The sequence below is a fragment of the Lingula anatina genome, chromosome 10 (assembly GCF_051362555.1).
Source record: "Lingula anatina isolate TDL-2025a chromosome 10, LinAna3.0, whole genome shotgun sequence".
Classification (NCBI taxonomy): Eukaryota; Metazoa; Brachiopoda; class Lingulata; order Lingulida; family Lingulidae; genus Lingula; species Lingula anatina.
This window is the reverse complement of record NC_141776.1, coordinates 6,872,945-6,899,357: the sequence shown is the minus strand read 5'-3', so window position 1 is coordinate 6,899,357 and position 26,413 is coordinate 6,872,945. Positions and strand designations below refer to the sequence as shown.

The 26,413-nt window shown below is 37.7% G+C and overlaps 2 protein-coding genes across 2 annotated transcripts in view; both read right to left on the bottom strand.

The window, feature by feature from the left end:
* The window catches only part of LOC106170986 (uncharacterized), a 78,410-nt gene that overhangs the window by 32,292 nt on the left and 19,705 nt on the right, over positions 1-26,413 (bottom strand). The window contains exon 2 of the mRNA XM_013551058.2: positions 702-750. Within this exon, the coding sequence (XP_013406512.2) occupies positions 702-750 (49 nt within the window). The remainder of the gene's footprint in view (positions 1-701; positions 751-26,413) is intronic.
* On the bottom strand, positions 7,686-17,335 carry LOC147759472 (uncharacterized). The gene is made up of 2 exons (XM_086997847.1): positions 14,757-17,335; positions 7,686-8,534 (listed from the first exon to the last, which is right to left on the bottom strand). Exons 1-2 carry the CDS (start codon positions 14,984-14,986, stop codon positions 8,456-8,458), a joined length of 309 nt encoding a protein of 102 aa, XP_086853973.1. The 5' UTR covers positions 14,987-17,335; the 3' UTR covers positions 7,686-8,455.

Genomic DNA, 26,413 nt, shown 5'->3' with positions numbered 1-26,413 from the left:
TTCCAGCATTAAATCCCAGACCATAAACAAACAGGTGCAATAAGTAAGCTATTACCAGCATTTAACTCGTCCAGGTACCACTCAATTCGGGCTTAAAAACACGTCGAAAGATTAAGAGCTGGTAAAAACCTTGACTGCTTTTAAGAACCAAAACTATTGGTTGTTTCCTTTTCAAAGAACAGACAGGTGAAATGATTCTGCAAGTACCTGAATACACAGCTGTGCAGGTGTGACTTATTTGATGTTCAAAACATGATGTTCTACCTGTCACCCAAAAATACTTGGGTGATTATGTCACCAGGTAAATGGAACCTGTTTAACCACTTCCCCCCCCCCCCAACTTTTTTTTATTTTTTTTTGCTTTGCTAAGATTGCATATCTTAATGTTACTGACAAACACAAAGAGGCTGTTGTTGCCCCTTTCAATTAAAATCATTTTCAAAAAAAGGTTGTTTATCAAACAGGGCTTGGGCAAGAATTTAATACCGAAATCATGGCAACAACATATGTGGCATTAATCGTGGCATGCTGACAAATATTTTAAATGTACTGATCAATTGTGTTAGTTTAGATGTACCAAATGTGACACTGTCTTGATTGCATTAGTTGTGACATTGTGATAAATGTGTTAGAGGTACTGTTGTGTCAATTGTGACAGTACAATTGTGTTAGTTGTGACACTGTACAATAAAGAGACTTACCATAGCTTGCTCTATCTTGTTGTCTATGGCCACTGTACTGGAACCACCACTGCAAGGAAACAATAGAAAAAACTGTTAAATGTTTGGTTCTAGAAATATTGAATAATTTTTGGTTTTTTTTTACCCCAACAATATCCTCCCTCTCTCAATGCAGCATAATTTGATGAGCACAGCAAAAGAAAAAGAAAATGAGAAATATGCACAGGGTGAAATTAAATTTAGGATAGAAGCATATCTGCCTGAAAATGTAATTCAATTTATCATAGTATATTAGCCTGAAAGCTTAAGTAAATTCATTTTAATATAGAAATCTCTTTTTTCAGCACCCTTGAGAAAAAAGATGGCTTCCGTTTCTTCCTTATCTAAAGAAAAGTTCTGAGATATCATAAGCAGAAAAACTTGCCCATGGACACATGCTGGCACGCACACACACACACACACATACACACACACTATCCACCCCTTCCTACCTCTGAGAAAATGTGCAAAGTGTCCCGAGCAACAAAACCACAAGATCACTTAAATCAGCTCCTCCACAAGATTTCCAATCACAATCATCACTGTCCTTACTGGCAACTTTACCACCCAGGTGGTAATTATAATCACCAATTTCATAATAATCTAAATACTTTTGCTCTGCTGGCAATAGACTTCTTTCCATGCCCTTCTCGGATTTTTGTTCCACTAAAAAGATCACTCTCTGTTCCTTACCACACATATAACTCTTATCCCCTGCATTGAACAGGTTATTAAGCCTTAAAGACAGTGGACTTTTCTTTTATATGTACTGTCTTCCTTCTGTTCTGAGTAATGGGGAAGTCCAGAGGTGAGTCATGGGACTTCTTTTTACAAAAGATGCAGAAATTTCTTACTGACATATATGTCAACACAGATATGTGCCAGTGGAATTTCCCTGTATAATCTTTTGTTAGTTACTTCAAGAAAAATATGGGGAGGGGGGGGGTGTGAGAAAGGTTTGGACTCCCATCAGAAAGTGTCTTTTTGTAAATCAAAATGATAAATCAAAATAAATAAATAAATAGGAAACTGTGAGTTTTAACAAAAAAGAAAAAAAAATTATGACTTTGAGCCAAAAATAAATGACACATTTATTGCTCATAACAATGTGTACAAAAAATTACCAAGTGGGCTGAGGGGGATTTTTTACACAGACACTACAGTGTCAATATCATTCCAGCTATCAAACTGTCTACATACCGATGAAAATGTATCTTCAATGTCAATGGCAACATAAATTTTTTATTGCCAATGAAAACCCCAGACAGACAGACAGATGGACAGAGAGACAGACAGGACAACATCTATAATTCATCTACAGTGACAGACTTAACTCACATTCAGCAAAATTACATATAATATACCAGACCAATTCCACAAAGTATGTTCTAAATAATAATTCTAATCTTCAATCAAATTACCCAGGGGAGCAATAAAACGTTTTTTTTTTTTATTTTACAGGCATACTGTCACATGACCATTTCCGTATTCTCCACATTTTTCACTCAATGATATCTCATGTTATGATTAAAAGAAAATACAGGGACTGCATATTCAATACCTTTACCTATAAACTGACATTTTTCTTCCCTCCTCTATCTATATCACACAGCACTGGCAAAATGAAGCTTTCAGACCTGTCTAACACATACACACGTCTTGTATTACAACTCATCAGAAATATGTAAAATTTAATCAAAATCTACCTTTAACAAGATCTGCAATACCTCACATATTTCACTTAGTTTCAATTATAGTTATTAACTTAAAAATCATATTTTATCTTTAAAAAAAAATAAATAAATTTCTGACTTCCTTTTTGACCTGTGGTATCTCAAGGTGAGGTGGATTAAGAAAACAAACAGTTCACCTTTAAACACCCCACTTTATCAAACAAATCACCCAGACTGAGAACCTGTTAATCCCCTCCTTCCCCCATCTTACAACAGCCATTAAGTCTAAATTGCTAACCTGGTCCTTTCATATCAGATCTAAATGGATTTTTATTTCATACCTGCAGGTTTGATTTACCATAGTAGCTTACAGTGGAGGTATCAACTGTAGTTTGTCCTACCAAAACATTGGGTCCTTCTTTAGTTTAAGAATTGTATCATAATCATATTATCATATCACATTATCATAAAAACTGAGTTAGATTTATGAAAATTTATTATGCACAATTTCATATCATATCTTTTATTGTAAATTCACAACCCATTTTTTTGCTTTTTTGTTTTTTTAAGTTTCATTAACTAACCTCATCTTTCAGTCCTAGTTAGATATAAATAATTTTTTTGGCAAAAAAACTTATTTACTCAGTACTATGGTTTCAACATGCAACGTAAGACCGGTTTCTATTACGTCAGCTGGCACATTCTTGTGTTATCTGCGGGGCGTAACAAAGGTTGATCTGCGGGGCGTAACAAGGAGCTGGTTGTGATAACCTCAGAGTGCCATGGTGCCCGGGGTGCTGTCCTCACGTAAACAGACAATAACATAATCCTGACAAGCACTGTTACTGTGCAGTCCTGTGCCTAACATCTAGGGCTGCTAGAAGACTGTGCTTGCAGGCTGATAGGTTAGTGGTGTTGGTAGGGTTTCAAACAAATAGTGCTTTTGGGTAAAAATAGTCTGAATCACAATCACAGCTATGCACTATGACATTTCTCAACTTATGGGATAGAAAGGTATTCTTATTTTCAGGAAAAGAAACCCCCCTCTTTGAAAGAGCTGCCCACTGGCCTGGCTTGATATGCGCTGCAGGTCAATAGAAAGGCAGCGCCCTCTGTTTACCCCTCTACCCTGAGCCTCACCCTCCCTGTCTTCTCTAAACCTCCACCCCCTCCACCCCACCCCACCCCACCCCACATTCGCTCTCTCTCCCTCTCTCTTATCAATAGATTCTATTTGGTACACACATGGCCTCTCCCTCCTTCTCTTCTTTTCTCCATCCCTACTCTCTAATTCTCTTTCCCTGTCAGTGCTTTCCTTTCCTTCCCTTATTTTCACTTTTATCTCTGTCTTTCACAAAAATGTTCTTTCTATCTCTCTCTCTCTCTCACTCTCTCTCTCTCTCTCTCCTACCTGTATTCACAGCCATACATTTGGTGCAATGCATCCATCATCAAATTATGCATGTGGCAGAAAGCACTAAGATCAGCAGTATCACAATCCTTCATCACCGAACTTTCTCCCTTTGCAAAAAAGATCTGAGCAGCTTGTAAAATGGTTCTATTAAGCTGCCCCGGCTTAGGAAGTTAGGTATCCTGTGGCACAATAATCCCCGTGCTAGGAGAAAAATGCACTGACGACAAGTTACGCAATCTGGTAAAATCCTCACTAAGACTAAAATCCTTTACCACTAAGGGCGTATTGAATTGTTAACCGAGTCTAGGAAGGTCTTGTTCTAGGACAGTATAAACAGAAAACTGCTGTTCTGTTTCACTGCTCTCTGGTAAGCCAAGTTCCCAAAATCTTCTCGGTCCAATGGTGCTTTTCCGTCAATGAAACAGTTCTGCGATGACTGTTTCCAAAATGAACCCAGCTCTGTTCAATCTGACAAAGCACAGATTTCGATTTTCTTTTAAGATCACCACTTGAATATCACTACGTAAGGAACAGCAGCCTTGTAAAACAGAGACCTGTCTCTAAAAACATTTGTTCACAGTAGCAGTGCCAAACCGCACTTAGAGCAAAAAAAAAAAAAAAAAAACTTCCTTGCACTTGTTGACTAGCTTCTTTGTCTTTTTGGCTTGTTTAAATATTTCTCTCTCAAAAAAAAAGTCAACATTGTGTAAAGCTAGAGTTGGGAAACAAAAATGCTTCGTCATCGTAAGGTCACAAATCCATGAAAAACTTAGTGTTTGCACAGGAAAAGAATTTTTTCGACCTCTAATCCAGGGCCTTAAAGGTCTATGTAAACATTGTGTCAAATATGTGCAAATACTATTTGTATCTCAGTGGAGTGGTCTACATACTTTTTAAAGCTGCAATGCAATAAAGTTTCAGGTAGCAGAGCTGAAGCCTAGTCTACCCAGGTAAATAAAGACATACAACCACTCATATTACATCACAGAAGTGAAAAATTCAAAATATTCCACAAAACCAAAATTCCTGTCTAGATAAATCTGCACTTGGAACTCACTCCACAAGCTTCTTAATTATTCTGTCTCTCAACATTATTTTTCTTTTTAAATACACTATAAAACATTTATCTAGAACAAACTCTGAATAGCATCGTAATTGTACTAAATGTCATGTGATACATTATCCTTCCTCAATACCATGCATCCTTCTGCCTCAGTATCCTTTCAGTCCTACTTCCTATCTTTATAACTCAAATCAACTGTTCACAATATCATTTACTCTTCAACAAGCCACGCTATTTTCCCTCCGCCAGCCTCATTATTTTTTTCAAGATTACATAAAAAGGTTTGTGGCGCCAGGTCCCTGGATTCCCTCCATAGCATAATACGTATGGCCTTCCTAATTACACCGCCATACCGACTCTGGTCTTCCCTTATCTACTGATTGCATTTCTTTACATGATATCCTTTCTCCCTGTACTTCTGAGTTACAGGTCGGAATAGATTTTTCTAATATCAGCTAAAAATCAGGTTAATTACCACTCCAATATGTCTTACAAAATATCTTCATCATGGTGTGAGGCTCTGATCTTAGCTGTTGTTGGAAGAATCAGTCATTCTAACTTGATGTGCATAAGTTCGTTATCCCTTTCACTTCCTCCTTTTAATTTGTTAAGGTGTCAACAATGTAGACTTACTGTACCCCCAATTAATTTTTAAAAGGTAAAGTTTAAGGTTGGGATTATAGCTTAATATCCTCCATAAACAACATCAGCCTGATTAAAAATTTATGCCTGGTCTTTTGGATCTGTTCAATCCTGAAATAACCTCACATAACAAAGAAGAAGAAGAGGAGAAATTACAACAGAACACTTTCATCTATAAATCTTACTGGGAAATTTTAATCACTACTTCCTCTTTTTCTTCATGTCATTACGTTCATCCATTTTTTTCCACAACTGGGGCATGAAGCACCCAGCAAATCCCTGAGGACCACCCTGAGTATCTGAGGACCACCCTGAGTATCTGAGGGCACATTCACAACAACTTGATACGAACTAACAGCTCCAAGGATCGAATATGACATCACCCACTTGAAAGCGTGCCGACATTTAATTGCTGTGGCCCTGCTTGGACAGTGCTCATGGGAGGTAGGAATCTATTGTCAAGTACATGCCATATCTGATACGTGGACTAGTTTGTCCGCAGATCAACTTTATTGTGAATGCTCTCTAAGTGACTGGTTACTACTGGAAATGGCAAACAGGGACATGCTGATAATTATGTACAAGTCTCCAGTGCACTGTGAAACTCAGGGTACCGAGCCCTGGCCTGGCACTGTGCCTTTCCTTGATATATTGCTGCTTACGGGGGATTACATTACATTACATTGGCCTACTTCACAATTAATGTTAGCTCTCTAATACATCGCATCAACAGGCAACGCAACAGGTTCAGACAGTGTGACGAGCACACGCCTTCCTGGTCCTATTACATGCTGTCGTATAATGTGGAAATGCATGTCTGTTCCTAGCTCTTATTTCAACCTTTGAAAACAGTTTTTGATCAGGTTTGATGCATTCAATCACTGATAAATAAAACAGCAATGTCCTCTAATATCTAAATGACATTGTTATGAAATTTTTAGCTTATTAGCTTCAGAGCTTTTTATGCTAACACATTACAAAAACAGCAGTGCTATTTCAAGATGCATTTAATTCTACACTGGTAATTGAGTGGAATCTTGTTTGTTTTCATTTGTTCTTTGTTATTTTTTGAGCTACTGAAAAACAATGTCAAACATAACAGCACTGCAGTATGCAATATCACAGGATGCTTTCTATTAAATTCAAGACAAAACATTTAAGAAACCTCAATTTCCGACAACTTTATTTCAACCGAATTATTCATGCCCTGCACAGCATCTCATACTGTCGCTTCCTTCCTTTCCTCTCGTGCCTTTTCTTTTGAAAATACAGTAAACATATCAAATTTGGTATATCGGCAAAGAAGATCACACGCAACATCCCACTCAAACATGATCTCAACAACATCACAGCACACAGACATTAATAGCACTTCCCCCTTGAAGGATATTGATTTTTTTCTCTCCGTTAAAAGAAACAAAATTAAACGTTCCCAACTAATATTACCACTGTGTAAGCTGTAGCCTAAGGGTACATAAAGACAAGGGACTAGAAATCCACTTTGATTATCAGAATGACGGGGTCTCGGTTGATCAAACAAAAATATTTGCAACCTACAGATCAAGGCTCACAGTTCAAGGATTCAATGTGAACTTAGCAAAGATATGCATATCTGGGATTTTAATGATGTGGAGAGAGAGAGAGAGAGAGAGAGAGAGAGAGAGAGAAAGAGAGAGAGAGAGAGAGAGAGAAGGAAGGAAAGATCAAATATATTTCTTCTTTTTTAAAAAATATTTCAAAACGAAAAAAACCCTTAGTATGGCATCAAATAAATACCATAAAATATTTAGTATCATAAAAAATTTAGACATGCCTTTGCTAGACACAACTACATGTAAGAGCATGCATATGTACAAACATGCGTGTGCATATACCCCCCCCCCCCAACACAGAGCTCAAATCAAATTTATTTCTGTTGAATAATCAAACCTATACTGATCCAACATTTGAATCACACACACAAAAACATTCTTTATAAAACTTACAACAAGTGGTGCATGTGGCTAACACCATGTGCACTCCCCGGTGTCACATACGGCGCATACACCGGCACTGCGGCACCACTGGCGGCGGCATTAGTGATGGCGGTGCCTGACCTTGACCCCTGTGAGGTGTCCAGCTTCGGCCAATCGCTGGCGGCCAGATATTTTCCTGTAGTGGACGTTGTAGGGTACTGCATCTTGACAACATTGGATAATGGCGGGTGAAATAAAAATCTGTAATCCTACTTTCAGTTGCCACTTGTAGTAACCTTACAAACCCTCCGCCAGGTAATTACTTCCATATGGCAATCGTTTAACATCCATCAAGCTGCTCTCTTCAAGTCTTAATAAAAAATATCTCCAGCTACAAAGAATTACCATATAGAAAATATGACTCAATTTGTTTCGAAAAAAATCTGCTGATATTAAACCTAGTTTCTTCAAATCTCTAGAAAACACTCCAAAGAGTCAGAACATTTCCAGAACAAGAGAGCTGCCAGAATGCCATATACCTTACACCAGATAGTCCATGTGTATCTACAGCATACATAAATGTATTAACACCTGTGAAAAACAACAAGGCATGTTACCCATATCATAAACCATTTCCATCAATTATGATTGAGAGGACCATAAAACAAGACAGCGTTCCACTAGATCATCCTTTGGCAAACACTCGGCTCGTAAAAAAAAAAAAAAAGAAACAAAACAATGTAACCTCAGAACACCTCAGTTCTTCGCAGGTCTCTGTGGGTTTTCAGCAATAGTTATTTATTAGATTGTGATCTACTAAGTGGTTTATAATCCCAGTGGAACTTCTATTGGTTTCCGACATATCAAACAAACTGGTACAAACTATCATAAATATTGAATTTTTTTTTTCATACTATAGTTGACGTTTCTATAGCATTTTTATCACCCGTCACATTTTGCTCGAATTTCTCCTCACATTCTTGGTGATTTTATCCAGGTCGCTGCAGTTTTGAAATTCCATCCTCTGCTTCCAGTGATATTTCTTCTACTATCCTGGCATAAATGTCACTAATATAATAAAAAAAACATTATATGTACCTTTGCATTAAATATACTGCTAGCATTCCATGGGGACACACTATTAATTTTCATAGTACACTTCCGTAATGCTGAATCCCCGATGTCCCTTGTCCTTGTTATTAACTGGAATTCTAATTTTCGACATTGTATGGCTGCACTTCAAATGCACATCGGTGACCTTCTCCTTAGAGTTGAGGAATCTCTCCACTTCAATATAGAAACGTTTTAACTCATTTCATGGACTTTGTCCTTACTACTTCAAATCCCTTTTGCTTAAATTTTTTACCATCGATCTCGTTTTTCCTGATATTGAATCTCTATGCACCAATGCAGATATTTCAATTTTCCATCCCAGGTCCAATTCTCGAAGCACCAAATCCTTACACACTTAATTCCCACTATTGACCTTGACCTTGTAACGTTACAGTATAAAATCACACTCCGCAATCAGAAGAGTCAAATTTATACCATCGATCTTGTCCTAGTTATCTAAAATACCCATTCGCATTTTACTCTGAAATATTCAGCTTAGTGTAGAGCCACACTGTATAATGGACATCTCCAGGTTAAATACACTAAAAGCCTAATTCATCAATCTGCCAATATCGTTCAGTGCAGATTCCTTCCAAACGGACTCCCAACTGTCCTGGGGTTTCCAATAAGAAATATCTTCACTGATAATTAGACGCAAGAAGGCACAGGCACTGAATAGATGTGCTGTTGATTAAAATCTACCATAAATCATAGTTCTAAAAAGACTGCCCCAGAATGCTGTGCTTTCCAATTTGATAATCTTCACTTCCATTAACAGATCACTAGATAAATAGAAGTCAACGTAGTGTCATTAGAGTATTCTCTAAAAAACACTATCATCCTAATAAAATAAGTGTCTTAGGCAATAACAGATATAGATTACTTGCTATTGCTTACACGCTCTCAGCTTTTTAAAAATTACTATATGACAGTGCCTCTCTTTTGATAATTATCGACGAATATATTCAATTTGATTGCAATGGGTTTTCAGTCCCACGCCCGTCCATTTCCAGTAATAATTATGTTATTGGCAATGACGGACTGAATCGAAATGGTCACTTAGTTTCAAATTAATGGCTGCATGGAACCCTGGGAATGACCTGTCTAATGGCTATTTTCTGTACCATCTGACTCTCGAAACATTCAATAATGCAAAGTATTATATGACATGTACCATAAGATTTACTTGAAGAGAACATTCTAGACGAATTGCTTAGTTGAACTTGCCAAATGCATGGCATTTCCAATACAAAATCCTTCCACTGTTGATAATGCACGAGATTTAAGACCTTTTCACATCAAATGGTACGTGTAAAGTATAAGTAAAGTTTGGTTCTTGTATATGCGTTTCAGTGCAGTTTACATTAGGTAACGATAAGCCGGAAATTTTTTGGCCTTGATACAGGTCAGGTGTACAAGTTCTCACCTCTTTCGCAATCAGTATTGAAATATTTAACATTAATTACCCCATAAGGCCCTTTACAAAAGTTTTGCTTCCTGCCATTTTGCAGAAGTTCTACCAATCAAAATTCATCCAGTTAACTGGCTGTGTCAAGGGTAGAAGCTTTTTTTAGGTGATTCTTTTATATAATATTAAGTTGTCAATTTCTTTAAGTACTTCGAATTCAGTTCTGATACAAGTACTACTCGATGTGAAAAGGGTAACAGAGTGTTGGGTTTAAAAATCCTTTTACAGTGCCTCACTCTTCTGCTGCAATGACCAGCAATAATACTTATGTTATTGGTAAATCCTACTTAAGCTGTACCACTCAGTTTTCCGAAGCATTTTCCAGAGAGGACTTTAAGAGTTAGGAGAGCACTTGAAGAAACAAGCAGATTTTGGAAAAATCAAGTGCTTTTTCAAATGGTAGCTTAGTTCAAGAAAGTTAATACCGTACGCTCAGATAAAGTTACACACAAGCTAATGTTCCAGAAACAGCCACATTCATCTATAATATAAGTATAATAAAAATCATGTTGTACAGCTCAGAAAAAAAATACATCCCTACGCATTAATACCTAGAGAAAGACCTAGTCTAGTTGAAAATAACAAACAAAAACTGACATTTTCCTGCACACAAAATGCTTTAAAAACACACATATCCCTATACACAAAGCACTGAAAGGAACATCTTGCCCAATCCAGAATCAAACTGCTTCCCATAGATGTTCTGCCGGCGTCTCCAGATTACCGCAAGAATGGCCTTCACCTATTGAAAGGTACCTGTTACCTTCAAACAGGCTCTCACCTATATAAAATACCTATACTTCCGCAAAAGGTAGTCACAGATAATTGATCTTGGAGTATTTTCTGCTCACTAGCACAAGATGTATATAAATAAACTCATCCCCAGTCCTGCATATCTGCTTCTGTGTAAACTTCTGGCAGCATGCAACGATGCTGTTTCTCTTTCTAGTTTTCATACCCAAAACTCATCCAACGAACAAATGCTTCTTGCATGTGTATTGTGTGCATATGAAAATGTTCTACTAAAAGCTTACATCTGCTGAAATCTGTCACTCGAATGTTCCTATCCGTCAAAGATACATTTTATGAGCATTTACATATGACCAAACTCATATCAATCTCTTGATGCACAGGTGACTTTCCTTGATGCATATGTATTTTTGATGCACAGGCAAATATACTTGATGCACAGGTGGGTATCTCTGATGCACAAGCAAGTACATTTGATGCACAGGTGAATTATTAAATGCATATGTTGCACAGGTGAAGAATCTGCTCCATATGCAGCTCCTCTTGTCAGATGTGGTTTCTCTATATATTAGTCAACAATTTTTATTTTATTTATTTATTTTTATTTTTTTTTTGGGGGGGGGTTCAAGTGTTGACAACTTGTAACAAACAGTGGTTTACCTGACCAACCACAAAGACAAAAAAAAAAAAAAAACATCATCAGCCTATCTTGAAGTGGGACATTTTTATTTTTATGGCACACTCCTAAGTCTGCCTGTTCCCCAGCATCTATAATCCAACACAATACCTAATACATCATCTTTCCCATTACCCTTTTCTGGTAAAATTCCATAACTACATCAACAGGGCGAAAAAAAAAAAACAAAAATAAAAAAAACATCATTTTAAATAACCATCAACTTGAATTTCCTACAAAGAAGACATAAAAACACCACACTGCACCTGAGCCCGCAGTTTTATTTCCCTGAGACATGCCACTATACCAATACAACATGTCATAGCTGGTGTCACACCTACGCAACAACTTGCCTTCGCCATCAAGGCCATTCCAAAGCTACTGCAATACATATCAAGACATCTCATAGGGGCAGCATACTGTGTATAAAACACCTGTCCCCAGAGATCAAACGCTGTCATATCTCCAGCTGCAGGCTATATCGATATAGCCATCTAAGGATAATAATATAGCCAGCTAAGGATAATAATATAGCCATCTAAGGACGTGTGGCTTTCCAATTAGCTGAGCAGCTTTCACCTCACTGACACCAATTAAGTTAACCGCAGATTTGTAATAACATTTGGGGACACGAGTAACCCTCCTCGTGTCATGCCATGTTTAACATGCATGTAAAAGCAAAAGATGGAGCTGGATATTAAGAGTGACACTGTGACAAGTTTGAAAACGCTGTTCACTCTTCTTTTATGAAGTGATTTACAGGTCATGTGTGAACAAAAGTGCGTATCAGAGAGAGAGAGAGAGAGAGAGAGAGAGAGAGAGAGAGAGAGAGAGAGAGAGAGAGAGAGAGAGAGAGAGAGAGAGAGAGAGAGAGAGAGAGAGAGGGAGGGAGAGAGAGAGAGAGAGAGAGGGGAGGGAGTGTGGAAGGGAAGGAGCATACACGTGCATGTGAGCCAGTGTGCATGCACGTGTGCACATGTTGTGGTTAGTTCACAGACATTGTGTGCCAATAACTCAATTTTGCTTGTCAAAATTTCTAGCAGTGTTAATAACTGAAAGACCTGGAATCATCCTACGTATATCACTGCTATCTCCTACGCAACCACTGGATAAATCCCGAGGCATCTCACAAGAGCCCTTCACGAATCACATTAAGTATCACGTCCGATATATCATATCACTACAAGTGGTTGTCAATATTTATCCCATGTATAAAAACTATCTAAGTCCCACGGAATACACTGCTGTACTTTTCACTGATTAGCCGTTATTATCATATTTCATACTAAAGTTATCTTCAGTGAAGTTTGAATTCTGGGCACAATTTAGATAATTTGTATCATTGACGTGAGTGACCTTGAATAAACAATGATACAGATATCTGTAAATATCTCTTAATAATGAGGCTATATGAAAGTTTCCAAACTTTGCATCACTTCTCAGTCCTTTTGCTGTTGTTTTTCAGATTTAATTCATTTTTCGTTGAACATCATTCTTAACAGTCAGGAATTTTCATCACGTCATGTTTTATAGCTTAAATCCACTTTCATGTTACATGACAAACCAAAATCTGAAAATAAAGGAGAAAATAACTAAGGACTTCTATTTATCTAACACTGTAAATTATGTAGTAATCTTGCCCTCTCTATTTCAAAGCTACTGTTCAAGGACAAAACCATCCCATGATAACTCATGAGAGGAATTCTAGCAATATTCTCTCTGAGAATTCTCGTATTTCAGTACCTGGTTGCTTGGACGAGTGAATGCCTTTCTACACGTTGTTATCAAGTTCACTATCTATATATATATATATAATATACAGGCCCGTAGCCAGCAATTTCAGAGGGGGGGTTCGTTTTCTGAAAAAGTGGACCTTTTACCATAAAGTCCTCAAGTACATAGGTCAAATTTTACCCACAGTGGACCTTTTCCCAGCAAAAAGGGTGGTTTTTTCCTAACCCCCCGAACCCCCCCTGCTACAGGCCTGATATATGTACCCTTGATGTGCAGATGTCTATCTGGGGCAAGGACATGTATTAGTTACCTGGGAACAGGTAGATACTGATAGCCACTCACCATGCAGCGTATGTATATAGATATGGGTGTAGCTCAATAGGTACAACATGGTTGCAAATGCATCTGCATGAGTCTACTTTCTCTCTCATGCAGGTACATTAGCAAAGTCACTCTCTCTTTGGCTCTCTCAGCCTCCCATTCTCTCTCCCTCTCTTGTAAATAAATTGCTGCCCTATATCACTACCCTGACCCTCTCTCTTTCTTCTTTTCTCTATTTCTCTCTCTCTATCTATCTATCTCTCTCTCTCACACACACACACACACACACACACACACACACACACACACACACACACACACACACACACACACACAAAGACGCACACACACACAAACATGCAGACACTCTATCTAACAATAAACTACAGAATGCATTTCCTGCAATCACCAATGACATCCCTCTAACTGCTGCCGAAATAAAAAAGATGGCATTTGCAAGACAACAAAACTTTGATAAATGTGTAGAATAGAGCCCCTTGTGTATAATTCAATAACATCCCAGGGCTCACCTGCACATAAGATGAAATAAAAGGGCCCCTGTCATGAACGTAAAAAAGAGTAAAAGAAACTTGAATGTGCAGCTCAGTTTCCCAGGGTTTACTTCCTGAGACTGAAAACCAATCAGTTTGCAAAACAGTTGGGTATAATTACCATTTGCTGAAGATGGCACATGAACGAGTATGTAATATACTGCATTAAGAAAGAAAAGAAATGTTAAAGCACTGCAATTATCCAGAACAGTCGAATGCGTCTTCCAACTGACATCGCTCTGATTTCAGTTTAGAGCCCCTTTTCCATTTCATTACTGACAAATTAAATGAAAAGCTGTCAGTCACAAAACAAAACAAAATGACATTTAAGAGAGAACTATTAATTTGGCTCTCTTTCATCTTTTGACATTTACATTCCAGGGAAAACAGCACCATACCTATGCAGACATCTCTCAATAAACATCAGAAACTGTGGCGTCATAAGTCATTGACAATTATTTAACAAAGTTTAAACAAGTGTAATACGAACAGAAGGCATATATACATATTTTCAAAATTGACTCCCTTTTTCGAATGAGGGAGACTGGATGATTACTGTTGTTTCTGGAAGCTAAGGGGTGGAGCATACATCCTTGAACCTTGTATCCCCCCTTCACTGTACAGAAACCATGTTATATCCCTACAAACACCACTCCCTCTCTCTCTCTCTCTCTCACCTTGTGTCCAAATCAGTGCAGTCTGCAAAAAAATCAATAGGAATCTCATCTGTGAAGACGCATTTGTCCACAGAGTTCTGTCTCGTTCTCTTCCTGCCAGCAACGAGAGCCCTGTGTTCCACAGGACACGGGGTGGGGCTCGCGAATTTCACCACACAGGAAGGAAGAAGAGTCTCGTCTATGTTGACAGCCTTCACGCTTACACTGAGAACGTCCACGTTATGACGCATTTTACTACTGTTGCTGTTGATGTGGTTCTTGATATTGTATACAAAACAAACACGTGTTTACTGATACTGAAATCTAGGCTATTGCACCCCAAATCTTCTTGAAGTCAAAACTTTTTGAGTCTCTGATAAATTGTTATCTCGAAATGAGAAGAGCACTCATAAATTCAAACAAATATCTCCAATGACAGATAACTTTCTGGAAAGTTCTACTCCTGCACTTGCTTGCACTTGGAAATGATAGTGTAATGGAGAAAATACACCAGTTAAGGCGACACATACGCCAAAGCCACACCAGCGCCATCTGGTGACCATAGGAAATTTCCATTCAAGGGATTGACTGTCAACCTACCCATATACATATATATGAAGACACATAAACAACAGTGACCTCTTTCTGCTGCACCCTATCTTGATATATCTCTGCCAACTGGCAATAATATATCTCCTCACAAATCAAATATTAAAAAGATGCTGTATTTCACTGAATTTTAATTATTTCTAAATCTTTTTACTTAATTCCTAGAGTTTGGACTACAAGACAATTTAACTAGAAAATAAATTCTGTGGATATTTGGCTTAAATTAAATTCATCCTTAATTGAGTTCCACGCCAGGTTATAAGGTATTAATTCTCCATTTTGATGGGAAGGGTGTAAACAACTGACCTATCATTCTGAAATTACTTTTCACGGCTGAGAGATTTAATAGTTTCATTAAGGCTGTAAGATGGAAGTAAAGTGGACAAGTAAAAAGACAGCTTTTGCTGAAATAAATAAATAAATAAATAAATAAATAAATAAATAAATAAATAAATACTCATACAGACTGACTGTCACAAAAGTCTGCAGGCTGTAACATAAATGAATTGCACTTCAGTAAATAAAGGAAATGCCCTCAAAAATCTTGAAACAGATATAACAGAATATATGTGTAAAGGAATACAAACATACACATATACACAAACACATACACCAGGCTGTCAACAATGTGCTAAGATATTTGTGAGTGTTACATAGTCAGGCAATGTAAATAACTGGCTTCTGGTCTTCTATAATTTACATCTGGCTTAAGCTGATAACATTTCCCAATTTAGTAAATCAGTTCGTCTAACTCCACTTTTAAATAATCAGTGGTATAGACTACAATAGTCACCTTACTTTTATTTTCATAATCAAATCAGCAAATTGATTATTTTTTTCAATACATTTCTAACTTTCTGTCCCCTGGAGTATCCTGTTAACTACCGAAAAAAAATCTGTCTGTCGGTATGAGTCAAAATCTCATTTAAAAAAAAAAAAAAAAAAAAAAGATGCAGAAGCTGACTTATAAAAAACACCATTCCTGTAAATAAAAATGTAGGATTCTGGAAATAATACAAGAATAATTAATCAAAACATGACAAGAAGAACTAACTAAGGAGGTCCTCAGGGGTTTCATCAGTGCACTGTCATCAATTAAAAAAAAAAAGAAAGAGCTGATAAAGAAAAACAACCAGTCAAAGGAGCCAACTCATACCTAGTTATGCTTAACATGCAAGTCACAGAGATGTTTCAGTTGGCCTTGGCAGTCTTCGCAGCTGCCATTTAAATATCTGTCTATCTAATCAGATAAACAGCTGCTTTAATACCCATAACTACCTTTTCAGGTTTTATAACCTTTATATTGTTGTTGTTTTTTTCAACCTTTTTCCAACTGCCACATTTACTTTTGGCAATTCTGTCCAATATAAACCACTTTTACATTTGTATTTAAACAGTAACATAAAGTGCTCTTTATAACTTTGCCATTAACTTTAATGCCTAATTTTGCTTCTAGTCTTTGCCATGAAATCTGAAGTTTTTTTTCCCCCCTTGTTATTTCCTGCCAAGCAATGAATCATATTACGAAATCTCCCCAGGCTTAAATTCTTGTGATCATATATGTATGGCATGAGACACAAATATTTTAAACTGGGTACTTTCAATGCAGTAACTTCATGCCTCTCTATTTTACTGTTGAGCATGCACGTCCACTACACGGAGAGCTGAGTACAATGGAGATAGAATGTTACTGCCCAGTGACCACTGGCTCAAATGTCACTGACCAATAGGCATATCCTTTGGCTGGACCTACACAATTTTATCTAAAAAATTTTCAGAGTAAATTTGAAAAGCCAAAAACCATCCATCAGCAGGGCAAGTTAAAAGAAGATTTCACTTTACATACTTAAATACTAAATGCTACGTAATCTTAATGTAACCAATAGGGTAGACCAGTCGGTACCATCATCAGACAAAACTGAATAAAAGCCTGACAATTTAAAAGCTGTTGGCTAAAAATTTATGATAGTCTGTTGAGAGAACATGCAAAAATGCATCCTCCCCCTCCCCTCCTGTACCCCCCCCCCAACCCAATTATTCCCTACTCTCTCATCAATAATAATAGCTCATTTAAACCATTATCTGCTCCACTATCTACGCATGAGAAGTCGTGTATGCATTCCCATACAAGTTGTCTATAGACTTTTTTAGGTTAATGTATTATTTTGTATATAAAATTTTTGTAAATTATGGTCTTATGTTGATTTCTTTGCCAGGTAATTTACAGTACAATTGTGAGTGCTATTTTCTTCACATTGAGATTCCTCAACGTTTTAGATCCTACGCCCTTAATTTGCTCGCGGCAGCATACTCTTTGGCTGACGTTGTCTCCAGTCGGTGAGTCCTTGTAAAAAGAAGCTATATGAGAATAGCCAGCCCCCATTCCTCTCAGACACAAACATGTGCGCAGATGCACACACATGCATGCACTTGTAATCCCACTCATCAGTACCTTATACCTCCTGTAGTCAGCGAAGCCTAGTAAAAAAAATCATACAAGAAAACCCTGGAAACTCCCAATCGCAATCCTACACAAACATACACATGCACACTTACACACGCATACGCATGCACACACACACATGCATACGCACACACGTTCACACACAAACACACCTGCCATTGTTATCCTCCTCGTGCAGAGTTTCCTTGTAAAACCTCGGCGGCGCACTGTGGTGCCTGCGCCAGTTGAACTTGTACTTTTTCTCCATGACGGACATTTGGTGCGGAGTAACACTGGTGTCCTTCTCGCCCAGTGACCAAACAGTAGGAGCACTACAAGCTCTAGGAAGAATCTTGATATCAAAATCAACAGCAGGCTTCTGTTACTGTCAAATACTAAATCTACATAACATTTCAAAGCTGGGAGGCCTTGAAATATTTCTTGCACATGCAGGATTTCAATTTTTTTCCTGTTAAATCTATGCCCTCTCTGCCTTCTACAACTTTATACTCTGCAGTATGATAGAAGTATAGTCACTGTGGTAAGTTAGCACATAAAACCAGCAGTTGGCTTATCTTAACTAGAGCTACTTCAGTTAAGTGCCTCTAAAACAAAAACCGAAGATTTTTTTTTTTTTTGGCAGTCATGCAACATGATGCTTTGAGGACAGAAAATATTCCTAACACGTGGAACTTCCTGACCTCTGTTTATAACTTGTGGACTTGTTCCCCGTCTTTTATGAAGTGTTATACATTTCGATATGCAATTGTCGAAGAGATGTGAAACCAGCTGGCTAATTCCCAAACTGCTGCTTTAACCCCACCAACTAGAAAACACTGTTATCCTGAGAGGACTCAATAAATCCAAAAGTTGCTCTTCAATAAAGTCTGCTGATAAAGTCTGTCACATGTCCAGTTTTTCTGCTGCAACTCCAGTACTGCTATCCTGATAAACCTGCATTCGTCTAACATATGAATATCAAAAACTCCAAATTTTAAAATAAAATGCTTTGAATGTGTCTTTCCTGATATGCTTTTACTCTTTGATAAATTGGATTTTATCCTACAATCTTCTCACCAAGTTAACAAAGTTCACACTGCAAAAATCATGTGCAAATGTCACGCTGTCATATTTCAAAACAATCACTGTCCTATTTTCAAAACAATTCTTCCTCAAAACTGTTTTCAATCGCCTTGCAGTTAACACATCCCAGATAAGCATCCATACAATTTTCCCTTATCCAGATAGTAGATCGATTCTCTCTTTTTTTCCCCCCCTAAAATTTCTCCTAGCTGATATTTGTCTCTCTGTCCTCTCTGTCCCCTTAAAGAGAACACACACTTAGCAGGAGTCAACTTCACCCAAAGTTGAGCCAGTCATTTAGATATGTGTATTACGCCACATTGTAATTATAACACAAAGCAGTGCCTTCCATCACTGATAACGCTGTCCCTGATAACAATAATCCCGTCGCTGTCCCCCCCTGTAATTTTACAATCAGTTTCCTCTGGCCACTGCATACATTAGAGCTATTGTCCTCGAATGTTTACTTTGACCCGAATTCACTGTTAGAGTTCACGACCCTATAAATTGGCGTCTTTTAAGTCATGTACACACAGCAAATTTTTTACTAGTCCTTCCTGATGAACTGTTTTGGGGATGGGTCTGGTCTGGCCCAGTTTTGACGCCATAATCCGAGGTGTGAAACTAGCATGTGTGTGCTCCCCAACTGAACTAGTACAGCATTCCAACTGTGAGAGGTAGGATGATATACATATATATATACGGCGATTATTTGTTAAATTCAAACCAAATAAATTGATGACATTCTCCAAAACAAACTTACGTAAGTAACACATGAAAATGCTGATTCAATAGTTCTGAGTAGCAAGTTGGCTTCAAGCCAGAGATTAAGTTTTTGGGATTAACTAAATGATAAATCTTGAAAACGAGAAAATTGAGTGAGGAGTTTGAAAATTTCAAGCAATTACCGTATTCACACACACAAACAAACGACCAGAGAAGGGAAGGGGATAGGAGAGGTCAAAATGCCGATCTTGTTTTTACCCAACACAATACAAGCATGTCTTTGTCACAATACCAGTGTCGGAGAAATAATGACATAAGACTAGTGTGATGATAGACGGAATTGTACTGAAGTGTTATGCAGGGGACTACCTGTCTGTAAATTAAAGCTGCACTGTTGAATTGCTTAAGGGGTGCAAAGTACCTGATTTATTCATATAAATCTCCCATTTATTTTAACATACTGACCACTAAGTGCATATTGTAGAATTTCAATGGGGGTTACTAAAGTGCACAACTAAAAAATAAATGGGACAAGTACATATGTATTTTTAAAGTGACAAACTAGCATTTAGATTTTCTTCTTGCTACAGGTAAGTTTTTCCTATACTGTTTCCCGGTTGTTTTGCTGACTGCATACAAATGAGATATTTGATTAATATAATCCCATTAACACTCTACACTGCTACCAATTTTCTTAACCTCAAAAATGACAGTTGACATTTCACCGTTTTTCGTATTCTTAGGTGAAGTACAAAAACAATTTTTATGAATACTTCAAAACTGTTTTTGTCCCAAAAAAGTAATTACCCATAAGCTGTCAACCAGGCACTTGACACTGTTACATCTAGTTATTTATTTTGTCATCAGTTAAAAACAAACCAATGGCTGTCATGATTATCTTTAAGAAATTTGGGATGTTAGGAAAATAAGATACAAGGCAAATGTCACATAAAAACTACCAGCTGGCATCAAACTGGAATATATAAATAAATAAATAAATAAATAAATAAATAAAGGGTATAAGAAACCTGTCTCACAGACAAAATTCAAACACCATTTCACTTAAAAGATCTCTGAAAAAAAAAACAAAAAACAATAGCCATTTGTAGTGTCATTATGTTTGTTGAATTCGACACAGGAGATTAAAAATAGCAATGAAGTCTGCCATTCTGTGACATTTCAGGTCATGATATCCGATACATGGGACTGATCCAATAACTATAAACTTTTTTATAGCTTTGCCTATGGTCACACACAGAGCACGTAGATACAGGGTGTCATATAAGGCAACAACAAGTATTGAGCAGTACTTGTAATTTGTATGGCTTTTCCAAGAATATAAAACACCAATGAGCCAAATAAAATAACCCTTTAATATTCCGCTATGGTCACGTGCCTTCTTTCCCTTTAAAGGTACCACCTCTTCTCGCCTCAACAACATATAACTAATATAAGCATTTTTCTTTCCCCGTGTCCAGCATATTGTGGTAGAATTGTCCTCTTCTACTATTTTATATTAGCCAAGTGAAGTGAGGCAATTTCCTTTTGTCCTTGAGCCCCCCCCCCCCATCCCCCCCCCTCCTTGTCCACACACACATCATCATCTGCAACCAGCAAAATCCAGTATTCGATAGTGTTGAAGTAAAACTGTGCAATCAACTTCCTCACATCAAAGGTCTATAGGAACATTCACGGTCATACTAGTTACTGTGCACTAACTTCTCTCACTGAAAGCAATCAGAGAAACAGACTAAACCCCCATTCCCATAATCCTATCTTACTAGCTGGTTCAAACTAACTCCTCTGGATTCTCACTAAATTGCATTCATTTTAAGCGGCTTAAATGTCTGGCACGCCACATTGTTACTTAAAGCACTTGGGTAAAGTTGGGGAAAACTCTGTGGTCCACGTTGTCCATGTCACTTTGCAAGGGGGGCGTGCCAGACAATTAAGCTGATTTCACTGACTGTGCAAGAATCCCCGCTGAGATAGATCAATATTGCTATTACGATAAGGTTATAGGAAAGCAGTCTAAGGCTCTATTCCCATAGATTTTAGATCGATCTATCCCCGCGGGAAGTCTCACTAGATTACTTTCAGATAATCCGACTTAAATGTCCGTCCCACCTACTACAATCTGTAAGGGGGTAATTAACTTTCGTGTCCGCCCGGCTGACAGCTATTTAGCGTGAACCCCTAGGGAGTTAGGTCGATCTAAAGTAGGTCGATCTAATCTCTGGAAATGGGGTGTAACACACCACCTCGTTTTTCCAACATACTTATATAAACACAATATTTTCCACATTCTACTCAACGCCAAGACAGATTCACTGTGAACACACCCTAAGATACATCTAGTACAAAGGTGGTTACAAAACTAATCAGCAATAAAAACCAAAGGCATTCCAAACAAATCACTGTGCTGTAATTCAGGACAAAAATGATTCCCTAGTTATGTTGCATATGACATCGAGATCATACTTGTTGTCTTGGTAAAGAGCATCTAGGTGTAACCCAGGAAAGTGAATTGCAGGATCACCAGGTGTAATCCAACATGGGGCCAGTGTAAAGGTTATGGGGAATGGGGGGGGGGGGGGGGGGGGGAGGGGGGGGAGGGGGGGGGGGGGGGGTAGTGGTGGAAGGAACTGTCCTTTATGCCAGGAAAAGGTCCACTTTGGACCAAATTTGAACTTGGTACATAAAAGTTATATGGTAAAAGGTCTACATTTTTTGAAAAAGCCCCCCCCCCCCCCCCCCCCCCCCCCCTTGAAATTGCTGGCTATGAGCATGAGAATGTCGGCCTACAACTGCTTTAAACTTTAAAACCAAAATTTCAGTCAACTTTGATCAAAGAAAAAAATGGTATAAGCCTTATCAAATGGAATATTGTGTCTGTTTTATAACAAGTAAGATATAGCTTATGTTTCAGAAAAGTTTAGACCAATTTTCTTTGGAGAAAGTTCATTTGTGAAAATCTACAGCCCTTGAAATTATAACAGAATTGACTCTGAATAAACCAATCATTGATTTAATAGTGTGCATAAGAAAAAAATTAAAGTTGAACGAATGGAAAAAGTAACTACTTAATTAACCAATAAACAAATACACAAACCAACCAACCAAAAACAATCTTACCGAGAAGTAACCCTGGGTTTGGACATCACAGGTTTTTTAAAAAATGTTTCGGCTACTTCCTAAATATCATCTAGGTAATCAGCATTACGTCCCTCTCGCAGTGGCCTTTTAAAAAGCTATGTCTATAACAGATACAGATGCCACGACCTTGCTTCCCTTTCAACACACCTCAAGGTGAGGAAAAAAAGTAAGTATGGCTAACTGAACATAATGAAAACCTTGACAGCCAACTTTGAATTCTGCAATGATCAAAGCTCATAGTGAAATCGATGCTAAATTCAAGATTTATCTGAGCTCATACTTGCTTTAGAGTTGACCTTTGCCAAATTGAGAAAAATGAATGTTAAACTGATGAATTAAAAGCTAATATTTCATGGTGGTCAAAATTGAAAAAAAAAATTGTAAGGACAGGGATTGTTATCACTGGATCCATTAAAAAAGTCTTCACAGATCAATACAGATTGTTCAATTTTTGAGAAATCCCACTTAAGGAATCTCTTTCAAATGATGCCTCTTCTCTTCCTCTCTCTTATATATATATATATATATATATATATATATATATATATATATATATATATATATATATATATATATATCCTTTTCTCCTCCCTCTCTCTCTTCTTCTATTCCTTCTTCTTCTTCTTCTTCTCTCTCTTTCTCTCTCTCTCTCTCTCTCTCTCTCTCTCTTTCCCCACAACACAAGCCACCATATGGCCTACATGATACAAACCACCTGGTTTAATAGTGCGGTTAATTTCACAGCCATGTTTTACATCCTCTGACTTCACCTCAACTTCTCTCCAGCCACTTACTTATAATCAATTACAATTATTTCTATACATGCACCAAAAATCTCCCCACTGGGCATTGTCCAAGGTGGGGGGAGGGGGGGGAGGGGGAGGGGGGGGGGGGAAGGCAGATATCATAAGTGAGCAGACTTGGGCAGGGAGGGGGAGGTTTATGGCATGAGACCCATAGTCAGGTTGGGGGGGTAGGTCGGGGTAAAAAAGAACTGCTCTTCCCTTTGGCTATAAAAGACCCATTCTCAATAAAAATTGGTTTTATGCCATTTCTCAAGATGGGTCAACTAAGGAAGTACACAGGTCCACTTTTTATTCAGAAAGTTTCCCCATTTTTTTTTTTAAATTACTGAGTTAGCCCAACATCCGACATAGCAGCACCCTTTTCTATCTTGGTACATTCTTAACCACTGGTCACAAGTTACTGACCACATTAACGACATTACTGACCACACAAACAAGCACCTGCTAATGAGGGCAGATGTACTTTTAAGCCAATGAAAATGACGAAAACATTCAGGGAAGTGTGTCGTCACAGGTAGGAAATTTAGGAAGTTGGGACAGGGTTTTTTGAACACCCATAGAGAATTTGGGTGAACCATAAAAAAAAAAAAAAAGAAAAAAAATGAAAAGCTTAAGAAAACTTAAGATCTGTGAACTTCTCTGGTACTCAAAATAAAAGGGGAAAACACAGCACCATGCTGGTCACTCTAAAAGAGACCACGCTGACCACAGGATTATCTAATACATTTACTTTAGATAAAAACATGTTTATCCACAGCACTGCATACCTTGTACACCTAAAATAAAACACTCACAATGTTATCAACAGAGAAAAAAAAATTCAAAAAGAAAAAAATTTATAAAAAGCTGCAGGCAATATGTGCTTTATTTAGATCCATTTACCTACACATCTTGTAGACAGCCCAGAAAATTATTGATTTTGTAGCAAGAACGAAAGACAATAGATTAGTATATGGCAAGGCCCATGTGATGAATTGGCTTAGATTTGATTTCATAGACGAGAACACCCAGTTAAAGGACGCCTATGTCAATTTATACTGTAGTGAACACTGGAGCCATTGATGAAAAAACTAATGTCTTCCTGCCACAGTTAAAGGACTAGAACCTTTCTATAATTAGCCAGGAGGTGGTATGCTGAATTTTAATAGCTAGAAATGAAGTCACACCTTATTGCTTTCAAGCTCTCTCTCTCTCTCTCTCTCTCTCTCTCTCTCTCTCACACACACACACACACACACACACACACACACACACACACACACACACACACACACACATTCTGTCAAGTTCTCTCGCTTTTTCAATATAAATTTATAAATAATTGTTATATTTACACACCCGCATAAACCAAGGTCAGTCCAGTCACATTTTCTTCCCCATGTTGTATCAGAGTCACACAATTTAAACAATACCTCATTTGTATTCAATGTAAAGAACATAGCACCTTATTTATTTTCTATGAAACAAACAAGGAGCCCCACCTATCACTTATGATAGAACTGATTGCACAGTATCACAATGTGCATATTCAATTTTTCTGTCCAACATTTCACAGAAATTGCATATGAACAATTCTAATGTCTTAATAATAAAAGTGATGAATAAAGCAGCATTAATTACATCTCATCTTCAGAAAGTAAGAGCACATATATTTTGAAAGCAAAAACCAGCACAAGAACAAGCATACATATTTTTCAGAACACGCCAATTTCAAGGAATCTGCTGAGTTACTGACAGTACATAGTAATGGAACACATTCTTACCATACAAGAGACTTTATCATCAAGTATGCGGCAAACAAGATGTCCTCTTGGCACTCTCCATATTTAGCAAGTCCCTTGTTGAGGGTCGGGGTAGAGGGGACGGATAGTGAACGCCCCTGTATCGAAGTCTGGCGGGTTTGTGTTACCGTCAACGAATCATCGAATGCAAATGAGGCCATGGTAATGGACATAACAAAGCGGCGATAATCTGATTTTGAATGGGCAGACTTCCTTTTTCTGAATTGCTTCTCATTAATGCAAAATTAGCAAAAAGAAGCCAAGTTTCCGTTGGACAGATGCTCTTTTCTGGCCTCTTCTTCAAAATGTGAAATGGTCAACGGTCAACAACTGGGTACCTTCTTTCTGAACTGCTTCTTGAAAAAGTGAAGTCGAGGAACTAAGTACTTCCCAGTTTGAGTCCCTTTGCACTTGCACTCAAAAGCTGCCAACAAGCCAGTTTCTTGCTTTCATACAAACGTAATTATGTGGTTTTCTTTAATAATGTTTATAAAACCTTCCATTGGAACTTGTTTCCTTTGGCTGGAAGCAATGGTTTCCAGATTGTCATAGACTAATCAGCTGTGGTGTAAGGTTACAGACCCAGCAATCGGTTCTTTTTTTAAAAAAAAAGCTTCCCTAAGTTTAAGAACATTTGCGTAACAAGTTCAATAGAACCGTTCCTAAAACAAAACTTAACAAACTTTCATTTTAGAGTCTGCCAAAACAGGTGTTCAAATCTTTGCTTCATTGAGTCAAAATATTGGCGTTCATTGTATAACCAGTGCTTTTAAACTTCCAACTTCACTTGCAATCCTTTTCCAAAAATGTTCCTGCCAAGTTTGGGTGCAGTTTCCAGCTTTGCCCGGTCTCATCATAAAGTCAATACGTTAGTGTCTGGGCTCGTTTCATTCAATTTGGCAACCATACCCAATAAGCTCGAACCTCCTACTGTTAGTCAATGGGCTGATACACTAAGCTTCCACTCAATATACAGACACCTCCCAGTGTTTTGGATGATCTAATGAACTAGATCCACAACTCCTTATTACCAGAGATCTGCTCTGCTGATAACCAGTTCGGTTTGGTTTGAAG